The following is a 23,732-nucleotide window of genomic DNA, read 5'->3' as shown; positions in this document are numbered from 1 at the left end:
TATGTTAATAAATTGTGTAACAATAGTAGGATAATACAGTATATGAACATTCGCTCTGATAATTCGTCTGTGCAAATTGTCAGTTATGTGACTTTGCAATTTGTTTGACAATTTGACAATTGACAATTGACTTGACAATTTGCACAGACGAATTATCAGAGCGAATTTTCATATACTGTATTATCCTACTATTGTTACACAATTTATTAATATAATTTTTTTTAGGTTCATTTAGGTTCTTTTGATAACGATAGCAGAAAATAGCTATCGAAACGTCAAGGTAATTTTTCAAATTAATTTCTTTACTAATTGGAATTTTCTCTTACAGCTTGAGCCTAAGTGTGTCGCAGGATACCCTCTAGGTGATAGTTCTTGATTACTTTTTGATACATAATTCGTTCTTATTGCGAAATAGGAGCACTATTTATCAATCTGTAATAAAAGACGTGAGGTAATTCTGTCTTTTTTAAAGACAAACATTTTTGAGGCAAAATACCTAAAAAGAAGTTTGTAAAAAAATGAATCCGCCTCAACAACATAGAACTTATCTACAACTGGTACAATTGTCACACAAAAAGAACACGAAATTTAAATATTGCGCATTTGAAACGCGCTTTTAACAAAAGTGAATACCTAATGTACATTTCCTCAAGTGCCTTAAAACGCCGTAATCAATGCGTCGCTTGGAATTCGAAAATAAATCCTAAATAGTAAATAAATTGGAACTGATTTTTTTGCAAAAAAGGTACAAGATTAGGACATCGCTTCAAGCATCACGCTGCTTTTTGGCTCATACCTCAGGCGCGAATTGAGTCTCATTGCTACACCACTGGATAGAGAATTAAATAGGGGCCACATTTTTCTTCATACCTCCAGAACAATTTGAGCTAAAGTGATCATTTTCATATCACTGGTTAGAGAATTAAAAACCCCAGTCACGAAGTAATTTGAGTTCAGTTTTCACACAAAAGCCGAGTTTACCAACTCTTTAAAATGTGATATAAAATTCTTGGAAAAACTTACCTGAGAAATCAGCATAACTTGTGAAGACGCATAATAAGATACACGATAGTTGCTGTTGTTCTCAGAATGGCGACAGCAGTCGCTGGTAGCATATGGAGCAGGGGATGGTGGATTCTTCTGTAAGTCGTCAATAGTTGCATAACTTCCACTGCCGATGCTTGGGGGCCTGCCGAATCCCGGTCTCAAGAACATGTGGGGATTGCTGTCATAGAGGGCTGTCATGTATCTAAAAGGAATACGGGTCTATTTGCTGGGGGTTTAAAGCATATTAACGATCCTGTGATGGGAGAAGAAGCGCCCTTCTTGAAATTGAAAGTCCTTTGACATTAGATTAGATTTTCAGCTATCTAGGGGAGGCGAATAGTGAAAAACTGTCAACTTTCTTTAAGTGTGTGGAGGGTATTTCCTTGTTATTCAGAAAGAATCCTGGCTACTGCCGGCTAGTTAGTTTCCAAATCTCAACAAATCCCCGAAGAAAATTAATCAATCGAAAAACTAATTGGTAACCTGATCTCGTTATTCAATTAAAGGAAAACGCAACTTACGTGTGTTCCTGTTCCCTCTTTTTTGTCTTTATGTAATAAGCCGAAGTTATGACCGCAAATAGGGCCAATGCAATCAGAGTTAAAACACAAGCGACGGCGAAGTCTGATGAACTTCCGAAATAACTGGGGTTTAACCGGATAGACTCGTTCTGTGTATTCCCAATACCTGGAAAAACAAATTGCAACTGTGAAAATGAGAATGGACGCTTTCGGTGGCTTTGTTATTTCGAGCTAATATAGAGTTTTAATATCCGTTTTGTAAGTCTTTACTTCTTTTTAGCCGGGCGATATAACATATAAAACACACCCCTTAAATGGTGTTTAATGAAGGTAGGATTATTAAAATTTACTGGCGTTTTGTGGCTTGTTTATGGCGTTATTTGTCGCTTTAATTTTATTAAAGTCGTTTCACCTACGTGTTCAGCACACAAATGACAAGAGTGGACAGTAAACCTTCCGACAGTATTAAATCTAGCCCGAGACGATATATTCTTATTTAACGTCTCCTGCCGAGATTAATTTAAAATACCCAGCATTAATAAATGTTTACATAAAACAAAGGGACTTATAAGCGAAGTATGCATTGTTCCCTCCTGCACCCGTTTTTCTTTTTCATCAAAAGCCGCCAATTAGTTTACATTGCTCGATTTGGCTGAAATCCTCCAGCACTTACTAAATTAATTGCCACATCATACATTTAAGATAAATATTCAAGATTTATTAAAGCCAAGTCGGCTTTTATTAATTAGCGAGAATCAATCAGCTCTAATCACTAGCAAACCCAATAATCGGAGATATTTTCATAAAGTTTAACCGTTTTCGGTTAGAACCACGACTGGAAATTTAACCAAAGTTTACAGGATAAAACTGTTACTGGCATTAGCAGGATTTTAAAAGACTCAGAATACAAATTTACAGAAGCACTAAAACAAATAATTTCATCAAAAGCAAAACTTATTAAGAATTCAACAATCACTAACGCACTTACGAGTACCCTGAAAAGTAATAAACATTTCCACCAGCCTGCAGTTTCGATTAGTTGAAAAGTGGGAAATTTGAAATTACATATTCGGCTTTACAGCTCTCTGTTGGTTCGCGTTATAAAAAATTCACCGCTTTGGAATATTCGGTTGAAAAATTGAAATCAAAGAGTTTTGGTAAATTTCGCGATCCCCAGCCGATACCTAAATGGTAATTGAAAAAATCACAAACTCTTACAAAATAATTGCCGGTAAAACGTTCCAACGGCGATACACTCAAGGATTGAGGACTGTTACCCTTGCGAAATGTGTCCCTCTGTCAAAATTGAAAAGGGTCCTTATAATTTTAATATTGCTGGGGACGGAAGGAGCTTATAAACATGTTTCAAGTGAATTTCATAGGTATATGGGGCGTGTATCAAAGCAGCGCTACAAAAATGTTTTTCCGCTACAAATAATGTGAATTTAATGACAAGCCATGGATTTTCAGAAGTTTTTCAATTGATTGCCTGTTTGTATATAAATTCAATCTTGCACGTTTTAGAGCAGGAATTACAGCTGCATTGAAACAAACAACTCGACAGAAAGTAACCGATTTAAAACCATTAGCGCATTAAAACGGTATTACGCATAAACGCATTTGCATTGGGGATAAAACATAGACAAAAGCGCAGAGAATTTTGCTAAACCAAAAGCATAATTGAAAACGTATTTGACCGACAAAAACAACAAATATTCACCCTCTTTGAACTGGTTTAACGAAAGGGTATTGAAAATACTTTCAAAGAACGTTTTAATTGAAACAGCAATTGCTAGTCCGAGGGAGAATAATTGAAATTAATACAAAAAATGACTACCAAACAACTACGGTTAGAAGCCATAAAAGTGCAAAATGTGTAGTAGATAAGCTGAAAATTGGGTTTAGGGGCAATTTTTGTCGCAAAGGTAATCAATCCATGTGTTTCAATGTATGTGTTTTATACGAAGTCTATTCGAGAACCAAATTGAATTGTAAATTTTTGAATAACTGCAACAAGTTGGTCGTAAAACAAATGTGCGCTTAGGGAAATGTATACTATAAGACAGTCAAATTGATAGGGATTTTGTGCCGCTTAAATAATTTAAAGCCCGTTTACCTCACACACCGTAACTCAGGTACGGCGAGCTTTTTTCTGTACAAACTAGTTTACTTTTGCCAAGACGCTTTAACTAAGAAGTCATTTAAAACTTTCTCGCTTACTCTTTATTTAGAATCGTAAAGGAAGCTCGGAATTATATTTCCGCATTTTCTAGAGATTTCATAAAAATATCTTCAAGCTAATTACATAGATAGCTTCGGAAAACTTTACTTCATAGCAATTATTGCCTAGTCTTGATATGAAGCGCCAACTTCAGGTATTTCTCACAATTGCCCTACATTTAACGGAAAAATCGGTTAAAGTTTTTAAGTGAAAATGTTGCATTATTATAGAAACATGCCAAAGTTTCTGAACTTTTGCAATTAAGAGTTGGAACCTTTTGACAATGAGTATTTTTTCCTTTATTGTCCGTAATCTACTTCATTAATGAATTGTTGGTTGACCGCCGAAGTAGACGCAAAAGTTAAAGGTTATTTCTGTACAGCGCCCACTTTGTTATGGCTGAAAATCATCTTTTTTTACCTACATATCTACAAATCTATTTAGAAATGTTGCGACTTTTTCGCTTAAATTGGCTTAAGCTGGAAGACGTTTTCCAAGTATGGGCTCAATAAAATCGCTGTTTATAATAACGCCAGTTAAGCCCCGCAGCTTTTAACGGAAAATCCTGTGTAAACGACTTTAATTTAACGACTACTAATTACCCTCCATCTGGCATGGAATTAATAGCTAAGAAATCACTGTAAATGTTCAAGAAACTTGAAAATTAAATGTATTAAATGTACTAGATTCTTATCAATTGACATTTTTCACTTGAAAATAAAATCGGTTAAAATGGGGAACGGCCCCTGCAAGTGTCATGATTTAACTGAATAATGGAGATCTTCTATTTTAATGTTGACTGGGAGAGATGTCACTTGAAATGCAGAAATTTAAATAAACCTTACTAGAAAGCGTCGTCCCTGTTGACAACATCAAAGCGATATTCAAAATAGAATCGCTCTATATTGGACATACCCGTGCCATAGAGGGGAGTTAATTAATTTTATGAAAATCTCTATGTTTGAGATACTTTTTGAGACTTCAATATTCAATGTTTTGTTTTTATTTGCTAATCGTTGCAACTATTAGTCTGAAGCGTTGAAAAATTATACTTCGCAAGAGCGGACGAGCGCCCTTAAATTACGATTTTCCAGTTCTTTGGCTTCACTCATCAATCGCCCATGTGCCCAGCTGGAGATTGAAACTATCAAACAATGGAAAAGCCGGCACCCTACGTCACTTCATTTCCGCAATATATAATTCTTTATTAAATAGCGACTTGTGGCCGGAGAATAACCCATACATGGCGTCGTTTATAACGTTGGAGTCAAAACAAATCTAACATGACATCAACAAGTGTTTTCAACCCCAACAGCGTGCGTGCGTGCAAATGCTAATGGCAAATCCCACCAAACAGTAAGCTTTCCAATAATTAGTCGAAACGAGTTGAATAATAATTTTCAGAGAAAATTGATATTTTACTCTTTACACATATATGTAGATAAATTCCTACCTTTGAGGCAGACTTTGTTTCTTTTGAATTTCACCACGGTGGCATTCGCTTTCTCCTTAGTGCTTACATACAATTGGATGAACACTGTTATCTCTGCACTTTTAACTCCAGTGCACACCATTGTAATTCTGAAACATAAAACCCACAGTCACTAAACAGAATATCGTATTAGATGCTTACGCAAATTCTAAAAATATTCTTCTGTGTAGGTTGTATCTGGAAATATGTCCCTAGTTCAGTACGGTCTTTTAGGAATAAAAACCTACTATTTGTTGAATAAGCACTGTCTAAGCCACGAAGGTTTTAGGCAACAAATACGAATTATTTGTTATTTTAGTAGTGTTTAAATCACGGATGTTTTAAGTACTCAGCTTAACAAATAATAAGTTCTTTTGAAGCATCTGTGTCAGTTTAAGCTGAAAATGCCCTATATAAATACGAAAACGAATAAAGTCCTTCCGCATACCAAAAGTGAACGAAATATTGATTATCTGAGTTGAGAAATTAAATTTTCATTTAATCGGAAATTATTAGTTTTCGGATCGAGTCCTTTTTCTCGAATCGCATTGCCACTGGAGCTGCTAAAAATTCCATTTGCAGCGAAAAACTTCTTAAAAAGCAATTTACGAAATCCTACCATTAAATATTGTGTTTACATTGCGACGAAAATATATTAAGAATTAATTTTCTTGAAAAACTGTTGACATTATTCAGACACGCTAATCAATCTTGGCAGGAAAATATGCTCAGTTATAAAAAATCCGGTTAACTCTTTAAATAGACCACGTTTGAAAGTCTTGACCCGACAAGTGAAGCTGTTCTAACGAAAATGTTGAACTGAAATCAACCTTTCATAATTTTGGCTTGTATGACACACCGTTTATATTGCAGCCAGGGCATTTTAAACACACTAATACCTCAGAAGGTAATACCGTTTGATAAATTACTAGATTGAGACAGCATTGTAATACACATAGTAATATGTTGTTTTGAGAGCTTTGGGCATGTCTTAACTGAACATTATAGCTAATTTATTTGCGCTAGAAAATGGCAATGGAAATATGGCATAACAATAATTTGCCTTACCGAGACAATTTGTTTGCCAATCGTTTGTGGAAATAACTACTTAAATTTGAGAGCTGAGGCTTTAGGAAGCGAAATATTAATAATTAGTGTAATGACATCATCAAAGGCTCCTGATAATTTAAAAATAAAAATTTAATTTCCGCTCCCTCCATTGGCTGTCAACTCAAAGAAATCAAATCGAATTTCGGTATCAGTTTGCCCAATGAACAGTAGTAACAGTTAGAAATACAAACCTAAACGTCTGCACAGATGTCGGTATATAGCCGCTTGATGAAATATTCATTTGGGGTGGTAGAAGCGTCCCTTTATTTCCAGGTCCATACTTCACATCGAGTATGTAGGGTAACTGAAATATCAATAAAGGGTCGTTAATATTTTCAAGCGGTGGAAGAATTTCGTTAATAGGTAATTTCGTCCCGAAAGAGACATTCGCGGAGAAAAACGTACTTAATTTAACCAGATCACTGAAAAAAAAAACAGATCTAATAGAAGGACAGACAAACCAATCTGTAGAATACTACGATCCCCTGTGAATATCAAAAGCACACCGATGATAAATCACGCAAAGCGACGTTATCGATCAGACGAATTCACATGCCTGATTGACAACAACTCGACTCGTATTTGAAATTAAGTTTAAAAACAATACAAGCCATGCTTGCTGTTCCGCAGGAGTTTCCAGAAAGTTTCTTTAAGTAACAGCTGCCTGTGTTTTCTCTAGTTTAACCGAAAAGAGTTTTTGCGTTGGTATTCAAATAAAATTGTGAAAGGAAGCAGTAAAGCTTACTGGAAATGTGCTTTAGAACAGCTCTAAGCTCTTCGAACAGAAGAGCTTAGAGCTGAGGTAATATTTAAAAGGGCCGAAACTAGGCGCTTTGGTGTTCAAATGTTAATAGCACAATTTCTTTGCTTAAGTGGGTTTGAGAGGGGAACTTCCCTACGCAATTCCCGGAATAATTGCAAAGAGTTTTCGATTTCAATCAAATTGTAATTCGCTCCAGTATGGCATATACATAAGGAAAAGTATTTCACTCGTTACCCACTGCGATTCCAATTTAGGAGCCTCAGCAAATATCCGACGCCTTGAGCAAGTAGTTTGTTTACAGTATTACCAGGGCTTTTCCACAATGTCCCAATAAGAATATTAATTGGGTTTTACTGCCTTAGTTTGGCTTCAGTTTTTGAAATTGGGAACTGGTCGATGTTTCCTATATAAATTCCGGGAAATGATACGCGACTAATGAAGCAAAACAATTCATGAACTTGAACAAAAGTCCCAGGACGCGACAAAAATTCAGCATAGTACTTGTTAGGAATTTTACTACATAATATGTATTTATGATCAAAGAACCCAAAGCTTAAAATGGCATTCTGCTTTCCCACTGCGCTTCCAGCTTCTTTGGCAAATAGCTGACGCCTTTAGCAAATAATTTGTTTACCGGTGAAGTTTCCTGAGCTTTTACGTAGCTGCATACGACATTATAGGCCCGAAAGGGCATTAGACTTTATACGCCTGCAGTGTTTGCGTCGAAAATTGAACATATGGTCAAACTATGGCTTTAAAGGCCCCATCAACCTATTCGCTCTGTTTTGGTTAGCTGCCGTGGAAAATTAATGTTAATAATATTTCTTTGTCCCTTGTAGACCGTTGCTTAAGAATATTGCAGCCTAGTCTAGAAACGGAGTTGGTTTTCGGCTTCTTCCGACACGAGGAAAATTAATCAAGTCTTGGGGAGCGCAGTGCTGGCCTTTGTGATTGTGGTTTGAATTATACAGCCAGTATCGTTTGTTCGGGCATGTAATTTAGGATACATGCCATGTTAACTTACATAAAAATACCTCAAGCCGTATTATAAATTTCTTATTTGCGGCCGCAGTTCAATTAAGTAGATGATCATCATTAGGCGTCGGCATTGGGACGCTCTACATAAACCATTATTGGCTGGCATTGCTCTCATAAAATTCCATACAAAAACAAAGTTATACAATGACACTGTCATAAAAGTGAGAAATCGATAGTCCTAATAATAGAGTAAAAGCCACTATTAAGGTCTATAAAAAGCACACTGCTCGTAAAGTAAAGAAGAAAATTAAAAATGTAAAAGAGTTTTACGATGTTTTAGGGCTTAACCTCTGCCTTTAAAGGCAACATATTATGGAACTAGTCGTCGGGCGTATATGAAAAATGTAATACATACTTCATTTTTAACTCGCTTCTGAAACGCTTTCCAAAACGACTTGGTCACCAAGTTTTTGTTCAAAAATCATCTATTAACTCTTGACGTTTAAACCAAGGGAACGTTTGTCTATCATTTCATATTCAGGCATTAAAAGCTTTTTCCGATACGTGAAATCGTTTGTGGGTTTTCGGGGCTTTGTTTCTAAAATCTATTTTTGAACGACAAAGGAATACATGTGTTTCAAAATGAGTATCCAATTCCTAAACAAAGAACTCGATCGACGTAATTTTACCATTTGAAACTTATGGAATAAAAACCGATATTTAATTATATTAACAAAAGCCTGCACAAATTTGGATCTAAACTTGTCAAAAAAACTAGACACTTCTAAATTTGGTCTAACTTTAGAAGTGGCTCACTTCTGATTGCTTCAGGCGATTTCGTTTTGTTTGAAGCGTTATTGAGCCCCATTTGTGTTTTATTAGCAAGAGTTTTGGTAAAAATTAAGCACGGTAGATAAAATTTCTACAAGGTGGCAAATTTTCGGAAAGTTCAACATGCTCCTAGTTGGCAAAATAAGTTTTTCCATAACCAAACAGGCCGTAACGGATTTTTTAAGGCCATTCTTTCAGATAATCAACTATTTGCTAGAGAGCTATTTGCTACTTCATAGAGAATTTGAGACGAAAATTCGGTATACAGAGTTGCATAGGAAATTAATTCAAATCAGATTTGCCCCGGAAATCTATGATTCTGGAGGATTTTCAACTAAATGAAGTTTACTTTCAAATATTTCCTTCATTTATGCATTTTTTTCTGAAGTCGACTGCAGAGTTTCAGCTCCAACAAGTACCTTACATTTGGCTAATTGGTTCCAAAAGAAAAAATACTATTGCAATACCAAAAACTTTACTTTTTAAGACCACTCTGTAAATAAACGAGATGACCGTTTTTTTACCACGGCCATGATTCCATTAGTTACTCTTAAATTTTTTTCTCTTAACTTAATTTTTTTCTAAGGAAAGCCACAAGTGGTAGGTTAGTAATTTGGGGTCATAATGGAATCAAATCCTAAAGGAATTTACGTCTATTATTGCCTACGCCGGTTTTGACCCCAATTTTCCTTAATACGGTAACCTAAACTAATCGGCTCATTTAGAACGTGACAACCCTGTAGCAAGCAATCAATGACTGCGAAGACAAATTAACACGAATCAGCAAATGAGAATTAATTTTTTACTTGAATGCCGTCTCATGTTTATCCCTTTCCTAGTCTTGTAATTGAAGAATTTTCGGTAATTAGAGACTAGCTGTTCCCTTTCCGGGGATAAGGGAAATTACCATAACATTTGAAATACAAAGGAACTGAAATTAATTAGATACTTGCTGTTTCATGTAATTCGAACGCTAAGTTTAGAAAGAACAATTAACGTTAGAGATTTTAGCAAGAGAGACACATTAGAACGATGAAATAATGGTAGAAAATCATTGACAGTATTTTAAAGTTGATAATTATTGTAAATCGACATTGATATGCAATGAATCATATTTAACGCATCAGTCATTTAACGAGATTTTAATACCGTGTCGAAGTTGGATTAAATGCTGATATATATATTACGTTATTAAAAAAATTAAAAATATGTCCTATTAAACGATATTAAATAGCGATCGATCTATCAGAGTAAATTTTAAAATCGGCTATAACATTTCCATGAAAATATACGTAGTGGGTCGACGGATATTTAAAAGCTTTTGAATATTTCAATGCCGGGAATTTAATAAAATGGGTAATTTTTGAAACATTCATTCTGTTCGGGAAAATTCGCGTTTGATATGTCGAAAATTAGGAAGGCGTTTAATATTCAAATGCTGTCAACTGCCAATTAAACGTTTGTTGCTGCAAATTTACGCTCAATCAGACAGACATTTAGTGTAATCATGCCTGGTTTATAACACATTTGTTAAGTGCATTTTTCGTTGCAATATGTAGCTTGTCATATTCTACTAATCATATTTATTTTGTGAGATTTAATCGGAAGCAAATTCAATAAACTTCCACATTAAAGCCCTTAAAACAAAATATAATTTTACTCTTTTTATCGCAATCCGTGACAGTTATATCCCGGTTTATTCTTACGCTTTCTATCAATGTTTCACGGCTAAAGATACGATCTACTTTATGGTGCTATTTTTCTTTATTCCAAAGATTTGAGTAGCTATCGGCTTAAATTCCACTTGGTCTTATACACTAGTTGGATCTAAGCTGTAAAATAAAACCTAATAGAATGTTTACGGGCAAATCCTATGTGAAACGATATTCTCTTGGAAAGGCATAGATAAATATAAAATGGATAGCATCAGATCTATTCCATAGATTAATGGAAAATGTCGCATAAGTACAAATTCTCTCTCATCCGACAATTTATAATCAATTCTTTTTCCAGTCGGGGTTTTTGCTTTGGATGTGGAATTTCCAATTAAATTGAATTTAAATGAATTTATAGTCCAGAATATATGGGGTGAACCATAAAACATGAACCCAATAATATCCGGGCATAATAAAAGAATGTATGATCGTTACTTTCTAAGAGCAGGCCTCCATAATTAAAAGATTAAATTCCCAGTTAGCTACGCGGTCGTAAAATACTAATGGATGATAAAAGTCCGTTAACTTCTATTTGCACCGATCTAGAGCTAACTGTGGAATTATTAACGTGTGTACAAATGCTTGGGTGCATTTGAAGAGATTAAACCGTAATTTGATTACTTTTATACGAACATTTAAAGCTATATTATGCACAAAGTATCAACTAATTCCAATGTTGATTCTCGCAATTTGAAACTGTTTCGTGCCTATTAATTTAGGTAAAAATTATTATTCGGTCTGAAACGAACATGTGGTCGATGGAATATGGAATATATTGAAAATTCTGCAATAATTTCGAAAGTTAAATTATTTATATCGAATATCCTCCGCTTTCCATCATTTTAAAGGACTCCGTTATTATGTTGGGGTTTTGGTCAATTATTTGCAGCAACAAAATTCATGGAATTTTCTAGTCTAGCAGTAATACTAAATTCTACATTTGTGCTTTGTAGACTGAACTTCTGATTGCCTTTTTCAACTCGTCAAATGGTCTATGAATTTGTTCATTCCAGACTTGCCCTCTTTCCACTGGGGTTTCGATAGCCAGACACTTACAAAAATTAATCTGAAGTTGTTAGATCGGGGAACTTAAGAGTCCAAAGTGATCATCCAACAGAAAACAAAAAACACTTCAACAGTAAACGCCTTTCTCAAACATTATGCTCAAATGCCTTTTATTGTTGTGCAGAACAACCCCAGCCCCTATTCACTTTGTATAGGGAATTATTGAGTAAATATATAAATCCCACAAACCATCAAATTGAAATATATCCATCTATCACTCGAGTAAATTCTTGATCCACAAATTAAACCTTAATGAAACAAAAGCATTCAAAGCGAACTTCTGAAACTTTTTAAGCCGAAAATTAATTAAACTTTGATCAAGACCCAATTTTTGAAAGTACAAAACACAACAAAATCTCAAGGGATTTAATAAATATCTTGATGTCTAGAGTTTTACTTAGTTGGCAATAATCATATGATATTCAGTAATGTACAGGAAGCCGGGTTTTCTTTTGCAAGATGATAAAGAGTTTAATGGCGCATAGTTAAAGCAACAATTACATCCGATATTCACGAAAGGACAACCTCGTTTATCCGACATAAATATCAGTTCTATCAGGAAAGGCAAACTATTTTCCATTCTGTTGTCAGACACGAATGATATAACATCAAATATACATCGTAAAACTTCCAATAACGCAGACAGCGGTATATAAAGTCGACTAGTTGGATTCCTTGTTTACTTTGAATGGATTCCAATTTCCAAGTAAAAACAACTACGATATAATACCGCTCAAGGAATTGAACTTAGCTGTAAGAATTCTGGAAGGATACATTTAAAATAATGCAAATATCAACTGCATGGAACATTTCTTCACAGCTAAAATGTGATTTCTAAAAGTACACTTTCGAACTTCAGCATCAATAGCTACAATGTAAATACTTTTTATTTTTCTTTAACACTGCCAATACAAATATGGTTCAGAGAATCAGATTTCCTTTAAACGGGGCGAAATTGACTCGTTTCTGGAAAATAAAGTTGTCCAAGCAGGATAATATAGAACGTGAAGCTTTGCTAAAAATGTAAAAATATTCTTTGTAGGACTATTCAAGTGAAATTTCTTCGATTGCGACAAACGCATTAAAAATTGTAAGCCTGGGTAAAAAAAAGTTGCTCATTTGAGTTGTTGCCGCTCTCTGAGTTAACGAGTTATAAACCATCGGTTAATGAGTTAGGAAAAAATGCGATTTTTCTTTTTGAGACAGTGTTGTTTAAAAAATTTACCTAAAAGTGAAGAAACCTCAGTTCGCAAGAGTTTTCTAAATAAGTGATTGACTTGACTTTCGCTTTCTCATTTTTCGAAAAGACCCCAGAAAAAATTATCAGTGTTTTGTCGACAATTCGAAGCTGGAAAAGGTTTTCCAAAAATGTTTGCAAAGCGGTTAAAGAGGGAGTTCCAATAAAATTTATCCTGTAATTTTTCACAGAAAATACCTGAATATTTTCAGTGTTTGTATGCAAAACTACAAAATCATGCAATTTTTGCGTAGAAAGAATTGCTTAATAAAAACTTTGCTCAAACTGGAAAGATCCGAAATTTTAAAGAAAGTTTAAAAACCTTCAGAGCAATGAGGCCGGCAAATTTTTCAAATAATTGTTTGTAAACTTTTGTTCTCTAGTTGTTTTTCAAGATATTCTTAATAACTTTGGGTAAAAAACTAAATAAAATTATTACGTTTGTGCGCCAACTTTGACGCAGAAATGGGTTTTCTAAAGTTGCCTGCAAACCGATGAATGAGGCGAATTTTCTAGCAAAATTAATTTGATCATTTTCGGCTTGAAATATCCCATTATTGTCAGAAAAGAAGAAAATCCGCAGAAAATAATGATTTTTTGCGTTTTTGTTTAAAAACTTTTAGTTATGTGATTTTGAGTTTTTTAGAAAACGTTAATGATTTTCGAGGTAAACGGAAGAAATTTATTTTCGTTTTTGTCCCAAATCCGATGCTGAAAAAAGTTTAAATTCCTACAAACCTATAATCTTGTAATTTTTCGGGCCAAAGGCCTTGAGATCGTCGGTATTTTGAAGCAAAACTACAAAAAAAAAACATTTTTTAACAAACTCTACAGTCTTCAGAGGAATGGATGTGACGAGTTTTCCAAATAATTTATTAGAAACTTTCGCTTATGCTGTTCATTTTTTGATAGAAAATAATTTGATTTTTGCGCAAAAACAGAATTTATTTCATAACTTTTCCCGGAAAATACCTTAAGATTGTCAGTATTTTTAAGTAAAACTATAGAAAATTGAAGGTTTAGAAGAAAGAGTAACTTTGCTAAAACTGGAAACTCCTGAAATTTTGAAGAAACTTAAAATATATCACTAATAAAAGGCCCTTAAAATAAATCTAGAAACAACTTAAGAAATATCATTAACGTTTTCTCCGAAACGGAACTGAGTTACTGCGCCGGTACGTTGGGTTGGTGCACAATGGCATTTGCGTAGCACTGCGCCAACTGCTAAAAATTATCTTTGTTACTCAGGCCTAAAAAATTGTTTAATGTTAAAGTTGTGTAGAGCCATTCGGGCACGACACTCGTTTAGACGCAAGAAACACTTTAAATTGAACAATTCTTTGTCAAATATGACAAACCTTTTTCAATTGAAAAAATTGCATTTTCCAAACTCCATTAAGCACCAAGTTGAAATGTTCATCATCTTTAGAAGACACTTCTAAGATGTGGAAAGTTTTATAAAAATCGTCTAAAATCTTCGTCAACGTCCATTTATGTGCAAACATTTAATTGATTAAAGGCATTTTTCTCCTTGCTTTATTTCTTGTCTGAAAAAAGTCTTGAAGTGTGCATTAAAAGTTGGCAAGCTGCAACACAATTTGGTTTTGCATAAAATTTCACAACGAAAGTTAGCTCAGACAGTTCGCTTAACTTTCTTAATAAATAATTTTAAAATAACGTTTAACTCCTCCTAAATTTCCAGGGATTTGCGGGAAATTCCAGGGAGAATTTAAAATCTCGCCTATAAGTTTCGGTAACTATAATGTTAGATTGATTCGAATCGTAAGTTACTTCTCGCAATAAGGGTTTTTCCTCTTTCATGTTGACGAAGGGAATAAATGGAAATTTACAGGGCATGGCGATGTTCGTTGGGAAAAATTTTAGAGCCGGCTAAATGAGATTTTACGACAGGGTTTTTTCCTCTTTTAATTGCAAAAAAAGAAAGTAGAACCTTGAAACCAGTCCGAGCTAAATACGACGACAAGGAAAATGCGCTATATTGAATTTAAATTGCTTTCAACTTTAATTTTGCGTTTCTGATTTCCCCACAGGTCACAGACCGATGTTGGTAGCAATATTTGTATTAGAACTTGAGCTTTTCGGGTTTTTCCCAACACAAACCATCGGCTCAATCAAATAAGTCTCGCTGCTTTCCACAAGAGGAAGTGTCAATCTTGTTAATTCAACAACTTAAAATCGGCTTATAACAACGTCTCGCCCTACTTTGTAAACTTGAAATGAGAAGACCGAATTTAATAACCCCCGTGGAGTAATAATATTGCCGAAATCAGATAACACAGCGATTCAGCTCCAAATGGGATTTGGAGACAAATCTCGACACTTCCAGGGACAAACTAACAAGTTTAATTGAATGCCAAACATTCCGCGAGTTCCGAATGAATTCTCAGATTGACTGTTGTTTTTCTTATCGGGCCATTTGTTACTTTTCTCAATTGCTGATGGGGCTTTTATTAAAACTGGGTGATGGAATTACATGAAAAGCTTCTAGATTTGATCATTATTGACGAATCCAATTTACAACGATTACACGAGTGGGGTTTAATCACTTGTTGCTCAAATACACAAATTCCTGTAGCATCGAATAGGCTTTCGGTAAACTGGATACTTTTTTAAATTTTTTAACATCCTTAACATGCGTCCACAAGTGTTCATTCTGTATGGATATTCAGCATCTGGATCTAGATGGTTTCCCTATTGGAGGCTGATATCGTTTATAAACAGCTTGTTTTGGTCCGTACATAGTAAAAATGTTATAAAAAATGGACACTTTTTTGATGAAATTGGTGGGCAAACTTTTGCAACATTTCCGTCAACACTGCCACTCCGATTTTATCGAAAAGATGGGGTTTTTGGATAACCGTTGCACCGTGTGCAGAGCAGAAAAAAATTGTTTGCGACATTTCATTCAGGACTACAACTCTAATTGTTTTCTAAAATCATCTTTATTCGAATCCAAAAGCGCAAGGGCTGAAGAATGCTATCATCAACAACTTGTTATTAGCCTTTGGACTGTCATATTTGCGAAATATTCCCGTTGGATAAAAAGTGTAGTTTCCCGGAACAATTCAAATAGATAAATGGAAAACCAACAAGAATCCTCAATATATAACCCGAGCTAGTCTTGGTTTTGCATATTTACACTTTCCGTTTTATATGTTTATCCTGAATAAACTGTTCGTGATACCGCAATTCCATTCAAAATGCACTCTCTTTTCCAGACGCAAAGACATCTGGATTCACCGATGGCGCATTGAAACGGTGAAGTTAGTCCGTGGAAATAACAAATAATCCTTTTGTTTACCCTTATCCTGGAACCCATAAATCTTGTTAGAGTATGAAGAGCGATTTATTTCGTTGGGTTAATTCGAATTTTAAAACAATTCGCACGCTAACATTTTCCCCATTGCCTTAAATAAAAGAACAATTCAAATTAGTTTGGAGTGTCAGTTAAGTGTTATCCAATTACGCGAGGCCTCATTTCTATACAATCAATTCCTGATGGATCGTCAATGTTGATAATTACAACTCTGTGTCAAATTCTAGGCTAGGCGATATGAAATCAATTCTGCAGCTTCACATGTAGCGATCGTGTTCTGGATGTTACCCAAAGGGCATGGAGAAACGTGTTGCGAGTTAGGACAACAATATCACCCTTTGCAAGTTTGCTTTCGCAATTCAAATATGTAGTTTAGGCCCGGGTTGGTTCGAAATAACATGACTGCAAACGTGGAGCCTTAGAAGAAATGGTGTGCGGCCGTTTCGGCAAAAATCTTTGCCAAGCAATAACAAAAAGCGCATTAACCACAAACCAGTAATTTCCATTTGGCTTAGTCTCTCCATCTTTGCAAGCCACTTAAATGTTTCCCGTTTCTCGCCCCTTCTTTACGCCTACTTTAATTTAAGTTTAAACAAAATCATCTTTGCGACTCTGCTTCCTTTTCGAACTCACCTTTCAAACACATTCTTAATTTGTCCAGTTCATTTTGACAAAGCTTGAAAAGTTCAAGCATGGAAAATCGGTCTAAAATGTTTCCGGTTATGATGAAAATGGTGATTTCCTAAGGGACTGCTTTTGATAATAATTTTTGGTATAATCTGGCGGGAATGCCCGGGCTGTTTTGTGGGTGTTCAAAAGAATTACTCAATCTGTTTAACGTAAAATTAAAATCAGCGAAATATGCCATTGCCGGGCAACTCAAAGGCAAAACACATTTCTCAAATGTAATTCGCTTCATGTTTTTATCACTAAAGTCCAAAAGTATTATTTTACGAGAATCTGAATTTTTTTTTGAGACAGAACTTGAAAGTGATTTGCTTTACAATAGTTGCAGCAACAATCAACTGCTGGTACGTTTTTCCGGTTTTAAGGCCATCGTGAAATTTTTTTTTGCTGACCCTTTGCAAACCCGAGTGGCTTGTATCTTCAGAATAGAGGTGTGCTAAACAGTTATTTTTATGGAACCAATGGTTCCAACGTTGCAGTTTCACTTTCGGATTAGGTTCCAAAAGTATTATGTTCCTTTATAAATTTTTCATTAAAAATTCATTTAAAAAAATGATAAATGATGATTTACTTTATTGCAAAAATAATTCTTAGCATTGGTAAACTAAAAATAATACATTTCAAAAACAAAAACAGGACATGGGCCATAAGTAACTACTTAAACGAAAAAAGCTGATAATAAAAACGAATGGTTCAAAAAGTTTAAAAAGCTAATTTTCATTTCAAAATCAATTAACAATTAAGAAGAATTATTTGCGTATGCTTTTTCCCCAAATCTAGTTCTTCGCTTGTTTATGGTAGCACCCGCTTTGGAAAATAATCTCTCGCCTGGAACAGAAGTACTAAAATACCTGACAAATTGAATAAACTTCTTCATGTCTATCTTTAAAAAATTAAATACTCGACATTAACAGTAATACTTATAGACTAAAAATGCTGAATTATATCATCACCGAAAGAATCTTCGCAGCGCGCAACTAAACATAATTTTCCATTGACAAATGGTTACTGAAGCTGCTGCAACTGGATAGATGGCTCGACGGTGTCGCAGCGATTCTGTGCTGCTGCGGACTACTTTTTCGAGTTTTTGAGATGGTTCCAAAAACAACCGGTTAAATTGGCAAAGTGTAACGTCTGGAACACTGTTATTTAAGCGCTTTCGATAAATTCCGACCCTCCCTGCTTCAGAAGTTGTTGGTGCGTCGAGCAAACCACCCATGAAGTTGTGAGCAACGTCAGTAATATATTTTTTGCCACCATAAAGTGCGAAAAACGCACAACTTTCAAGCAATCAATCCTCGCTAATCAACAATCAGTCAACTGCATTTTTTAACAGTAACTTTAGCGGATAAATTGGTACTTGAATTGAAATAAACTCTTCAAAAAACGTTAACTGAAAATACGAATTGCCTTTAAGAGCACTTCATAGAACAGCCTGATTAGGTGAAGTTGAATTTGTTTTCCAAAGATCCGAGTAAAGTTTCGGTGATGCTCATAAGGAAGTTTCTTCCCGAAGTCCCCTCGAAGTTGCAAGATGCAACTAATAACATGTAGATTAACTAAATTTTATGTATTTTTCACGCGTCACCTTCATGAATTCGAAACTTGCATCTTATGTTTCAGATACAATGACATACGTTTCGTGATCCTTTAATGATACTAACTCATGGAACAACTTTGTCAGCGCTTAGCAACACACATCTAACTTCTCGAGATGCCGGCAGTATTTGAACCCGGGCATTTTCAATTATAAATTCGTCGGAAAGCGTCAATTGGTTTGAACAGGTTTCAGTTCTTATGATATTCGGCAAGTGGAAATATTTTGATTGCAACGAGAGAATTCGTTTTCAGAAACGTTTAGGAAGTGAATATTGTTTTACCATTAATTTACATGAAAGTTTCCCTCGCAGAATTCAAACGGCTGTGTTTGACACAGTTTTCTAGGTGGAAGAAATTAAATTACGTCCATTTTGAGGCAAATCGACTACTATAAATATCTGAAACTATACGTTTGAGGGCAGCCTTTATTTGAGCTGTTAGACTGCAACGTAAAAATTCCAAATCAGCTCATGTATATTAATGGACAAGAAGCAGAAATTTCCGATGAAATGGTTGCCCAATAAAATGATATCGCTTTTTCTCCATCCAAGACAACTGGATGATTCACTAAATGGAATTCTTAAGCAATTCTCTTAATATACTGATACATGTATCTTTTATTATTTACTGGATATTTATGGAACGTTCGAGGTGGGAGCGATAAAGAGAAACAGCTCTATCCTTCCGTTTTTTCCTCATGACTAAACTATGAGCAATTTTATAGGTTGAAACGGCTGCCAAAACTAGAATCGTCGCCTTTTATTGTTATATGCAAGCATTAAAACCCTTCTATTGTAGTTTCCCATGCAGAATTGAACTGGGACGTAATAGGGGTGCTTTTAGTCGTGAAGGAAATGCAATTTCTTTAAAATCTAAAATGAATATTATTCTAGAATTTATTACCATAATTTATAGATCTGTAATAATTTTCCCATTTGGAAAATCGTATTCGAAATTTATTACAATCGAACATCGATTCGAAATAATTTTCAAGATTTTACATCAGTTGCAACTGTGCCAGACTGTTCAGTGAAAGATTACAGCCCCTGTATGATGCTGTTATGACAGCAAAACCCACTGCATAATTTCCCACGGTTTGTCCCCAAGTTTCAAAGTGAAACTTTGCTTTATTTAAGTATTTAGTGGATTCTGGTGCAAAAATATGCCTGCCAAAGTGGATTATCATGCTTCCTAGTTAAGTTGCTCGAGTTTTATGTATGGAAACCCCATGTATTCAGACGCAAACAGTTTTTGAGTTCAAACGCACCAGTATGGAGACGAATAGACGTTTTATGCGGATAATTATCAAACTAGTGCTTCAGCATTCGGAATTCATCAACTTCCTGCTCCAATCGAAAATGTTTAATTTCGTTGAATGCCAACCGATAAAGAGCAAGAAATTGCATTCGCTAATTAAGACGTGTCGGCATAGAGCTTTGAGGATGCAGCTATGCCTGAAGGATACAATCGATTTCAGTTTTTCAGCAACACCTTTGAAATGCAAATGCAGTTAATTGCTTCGATAGATGCAATTCCGAGTGTTTGCGTTAATGGATTTCTTGCTCGTCACGCTTCTTAATATATAAAAGTAGGTATTTATTTTGCCCAAGATTATTTTTCAAAATAACTTCTAGGATCAACAGAAATTATGCAAGTGTGCACATCCAAAAACAAAGTGTCTTTCACTAATTCACTTTTGAGTAAAAAATTACCTTGAGAGTTTGAATTCATCTGTAAACTCAACATTACCTCTGGCTGAAATATTGTTCATCTAGTGGTTTTGGTTGTGACAAAAATAAAGGTGCCATTTTCGAACAGTAAATGCTCGACCATTAAACATGTAATCGTAGTTATTATTTTATAAATATAATATGACTAGGCTTTTATATATAATGGCAAATGAGCGGCTCATTATGTTTTGAAATTTATTTCCCGTTGTTGACCAATAAACACAATAGGAGCTGCGGAAAATCTAACCAAACAATACATATTAAATTATATTGTTTTTAATGTTGAGTTTGAAACAACTACAATCAGCGAACATGTTCATTGTATTACATGTCATGGACGTTTTCAATTGGCTTTTGAAACATACAATTGTAAAAAAAGAACATCTACTTGTAGAGTTTACAATTTACATATTAATTAATATGTACATATAATTCAAAAAATATGTTTACATATTTCATATATGAAACACAACACACACCCTTTAATAATGATAATAAGAATGCATTTTGAGCGTTATGATCAGGGACCCGGACCGAAACCGGTTATTTTCTGTCTTTTTTTCGGTATAGCTTGTAATGTTTGAAAGAAATTCTTTCTTGGGTTACTGATGATTTCTAGGAAATTTCCCCCGCGATAATTAAAAATTAAAACGAATTTTCGATTCAAAGACGGTTAGGGGGAATGTCAAAATATATAATTCGATAAGGAAAAACAATAATTTAGATTGTCTAACACTTTCAACGTTAACAATCTTTTAATCTAACACTATTCGTGATTAATAAGTTTTTTGTGGTTAGTAGTTGTTGGTTATAACAGTTTTTATGGCTACTGGCAAGAATGCAAGAAAACTGAGTCTTCCTTTGCAGCAGTTATCTGCAGGAAAATGGAGGAAGATAAGTTACGCTCTAATTAATGAAGTGATCCTGGCTAGGATATTTTTGAACCCTTGGTATAAAGTAGTTTTAGACGACAATCAAGTAGAAAGAGCAAAAGAACTTTTAAAGTCGCTATGGACTAGACTGATGTTGCAGATTGCAGATGGAAAAAAGTGAAATTATTGCAATTCTGAGTCTGACTCTGACCAACACGATATGGAAACAAAATCATCTGGTTTTTCATTAAGCGATGAAATGAAAGCTTTTTTAAGGCATACCGATTCCGAGCAAAGGAATTAATCAGGACGAATTTTTTTCACATGGTTCATTTATAACCCTTAACAAAATTGAAATTATTATAATTCCTATAAAGTGGATCAAAAAACAAGGACAAGCTTAATCCCGAGTTATACATGTTTGCTCAAGTACTAATAAGCGTCTACGACGTCAAATATTATCAAAAAATAATGTAGATGAAGAATAATATTTGTGAAGTCCGACCGACTTTTCAATCGCGAAAACAAACATCTAACGTTTATGCACTTCTCTTAAATTCCTTTCTTAAGTTGAATTATTTTAGTTTTTCGATCACCAACAACAAAAAATGTGAATAAAAAACCAACTCCTGAAAACATTGCGAAGAGTGCAAAGGTAAAAACCAGAGAGAAAAATCCTTGAGCGGAAATAAGGCTTAAAGAATAGGAAATAACGAAATAGTGGGCCTGAGTGAAAACGGAATGAAGAAAAATGCGCTAAAGCCAAAAATGCAGTAAAAACTGCTTTTGAAAAATACCACGATTCAAGTAATTTTTGCATCGGAGTTATTATTTGATTGTTGTTCCATTTAATATTATCTTTAATTTCAATCCTTATATACTCACTTGTTTTAATTGTACCTACCCTACAACCAGTCGAAGTACAGTATAAAGCAGCTTGCGCATCTGTTACCTTGTAGAACAAGCAAGGAAAAAGATATTTTTTTTATTATTATATAGATTTTGGAACCGGAACTGAACCGAAAGGGAAAATATTTTCTAAACCGGAACCAAAATTTTAAATATTGCCGTGGACCGACAGCGGAACGGAACAGTTACTTCGGTGCGGGTCCTTGGTTATGATTTCTTTCGAGATCACATTAATTTCAAAGTTATTCAGAAGACTTCGAACTTTCATCATCCAACCCCAGCCGCGTTGATTCTCCACGGTTTATAGGGGTTTTAACGGAGTTTTATCAAAATTTCTCTGTTAACTTAAGTTCAATAACGATTCTGAGTGGAAAGATATCGGAAAGCTTACATTTGAATGAAAATTGTGAGGTGGATCGGAACAGTTGATTTTATTTACTCATCGAGGCTTTTGCTTTTCTATTTTTCAGTATTATTGGAGCTACGGTCAATGTTTGAAAACAGGCCAGGGACATATTGCGCGATTTAATTAAAAGTTTGATTTACACGGAGTTCTGAAATAGACGGACGTTTTTGTATTGGTAAACGCTAATTGGAACACGATGAGATGAGCGGATTTTTTTAAATAACTTGTTGCCTTGGATGCCTCAAATTTAAAATGTTATTTAACGTTGAATGAAACCTGTCTGTCGTAAAACGTCTCACATAGAATCATTACCGGGTATAACTTTAAATCAAAATTCACGAATAATCTGGAGTTTGGAAGTTGCATCCTGTAATGGCAGAATCCAATTCAATCTCCGATGTAGAATCGCGCCAGTGATGCAGCTTTAGAAGTTCATTTATTTTTTATAATGCAACTGAACGAATAAGTTATAAGATATTCAGGAAGCATCCCACATCGGGCCCTGAAAATATTACATTTTATCAGCCAAATTAGGTCTCTAGCTTGCACCTAGCGACAGCAAATCGCATAATCTCAATCCTGCTCTAGGAATTTGTTTAAAATTTCTAACGCGCCTTCATACTACTAGTTTCAACATGTGCCAACTATCTCATGTTCCTCTTTAATCGAGCCATGGTTTCTGTTACAAATTGAATCTAACTTGAAGCTATTCGACTGAGGAAGTCAGACAAGCTGTTTTATTCAACTGAAACGCTTTGAGTAAGATAGAATAGAGCGCTTATTGGTAAAACCAAGAAAATTGCCTTTTCCTGCTTGCCAACTTTTGAGATTTTCAGTATCATTGGCTCTGCCTTCTGCATTTAATTACAAAATTTCAAAATTTTAATAATTGATTTCCATGAACATTAAAATGCAGCTATTGAAATTAACATAGTGGTTGAATGCGCATTAATTAAAGAAGGATTTTCGCCAAACTGTATAAATAGATGACAAGCATTTGATTAATTTATTTAATGAAATCCGCTCAAATTCATCCGCATTGATTATGCACCTTACTACTTAAACGCGTTATTTAATGTGGCGGCCTCCATTATTTAACTACAGTTAATTAGAGGTTTTAATTAAAACCTCGAAAACGAAAAATACATTTCATTTTTTACTGTTTTTTTTGTTTGCGCATTTCACAGAATCCAATTCTTCCGAATAGCGCATCCAATGAACTTTTTAGATTTT

The 23,732-nt window shown here is 34.7% G+C and overlaps 1 protein-coding gene across 1 annotated transcript in view; it reads right to left on the bottom strand.

The window, feature by feature from the left end:
- Window positions 1-23,732, bottom strand: part of LOC109532849 (tyrosine-protein kinase Drl) — a 52,449-nt gene that overhangs the window by 14,126 nt on the left and 14,591 nt on the right. Inside the window, exons 3-6 of the mRNA XM_048661218.1 lie at window positions 6,562-6,674; window positions 5,243-5,370; window positions 1,569-1,734; window positions 1,024-1,249 (exon numbers count right to left, since the gene is read on the bottom strand). Of these exons, the coding sequence (XP_048517175.1) occupies window positions 1,024-1,249; window positions 1,569-1,734; window positions 5,243-5,370; window positions 6,562-6,674 (633 nt within the window). The remainder of the gene's footprint in view (window positions 1-1,023; window positions 1,250-1,568; window positions 1,735-5,242; window positions 5,371-6,561; window positions 6,675-23,732) is intronic.

Source organism: Dendroctonus ponderosae, unplaced genomic scaffold (assembly GCF_020466585.1).
Source record: "Dendroctonus ponderosae isolate FM_Combo_2020 unplaced genomic scaffold, Dpon_F_20191213v2 Dpon_F_20191213_1, whole genome shotgun sequence".
NCBI classification, from domain to species: Eukaryota; Metazoa; Arthropoda; class Insecta; order Coleoptera; family Curculionidae; genus Dendroctonus; species Dendroctonus ponderosae.
Note: the sequence above shows the minus strand (reverse complement) of the source record. Positions and strands in the feature narration are given on the sequence as shown.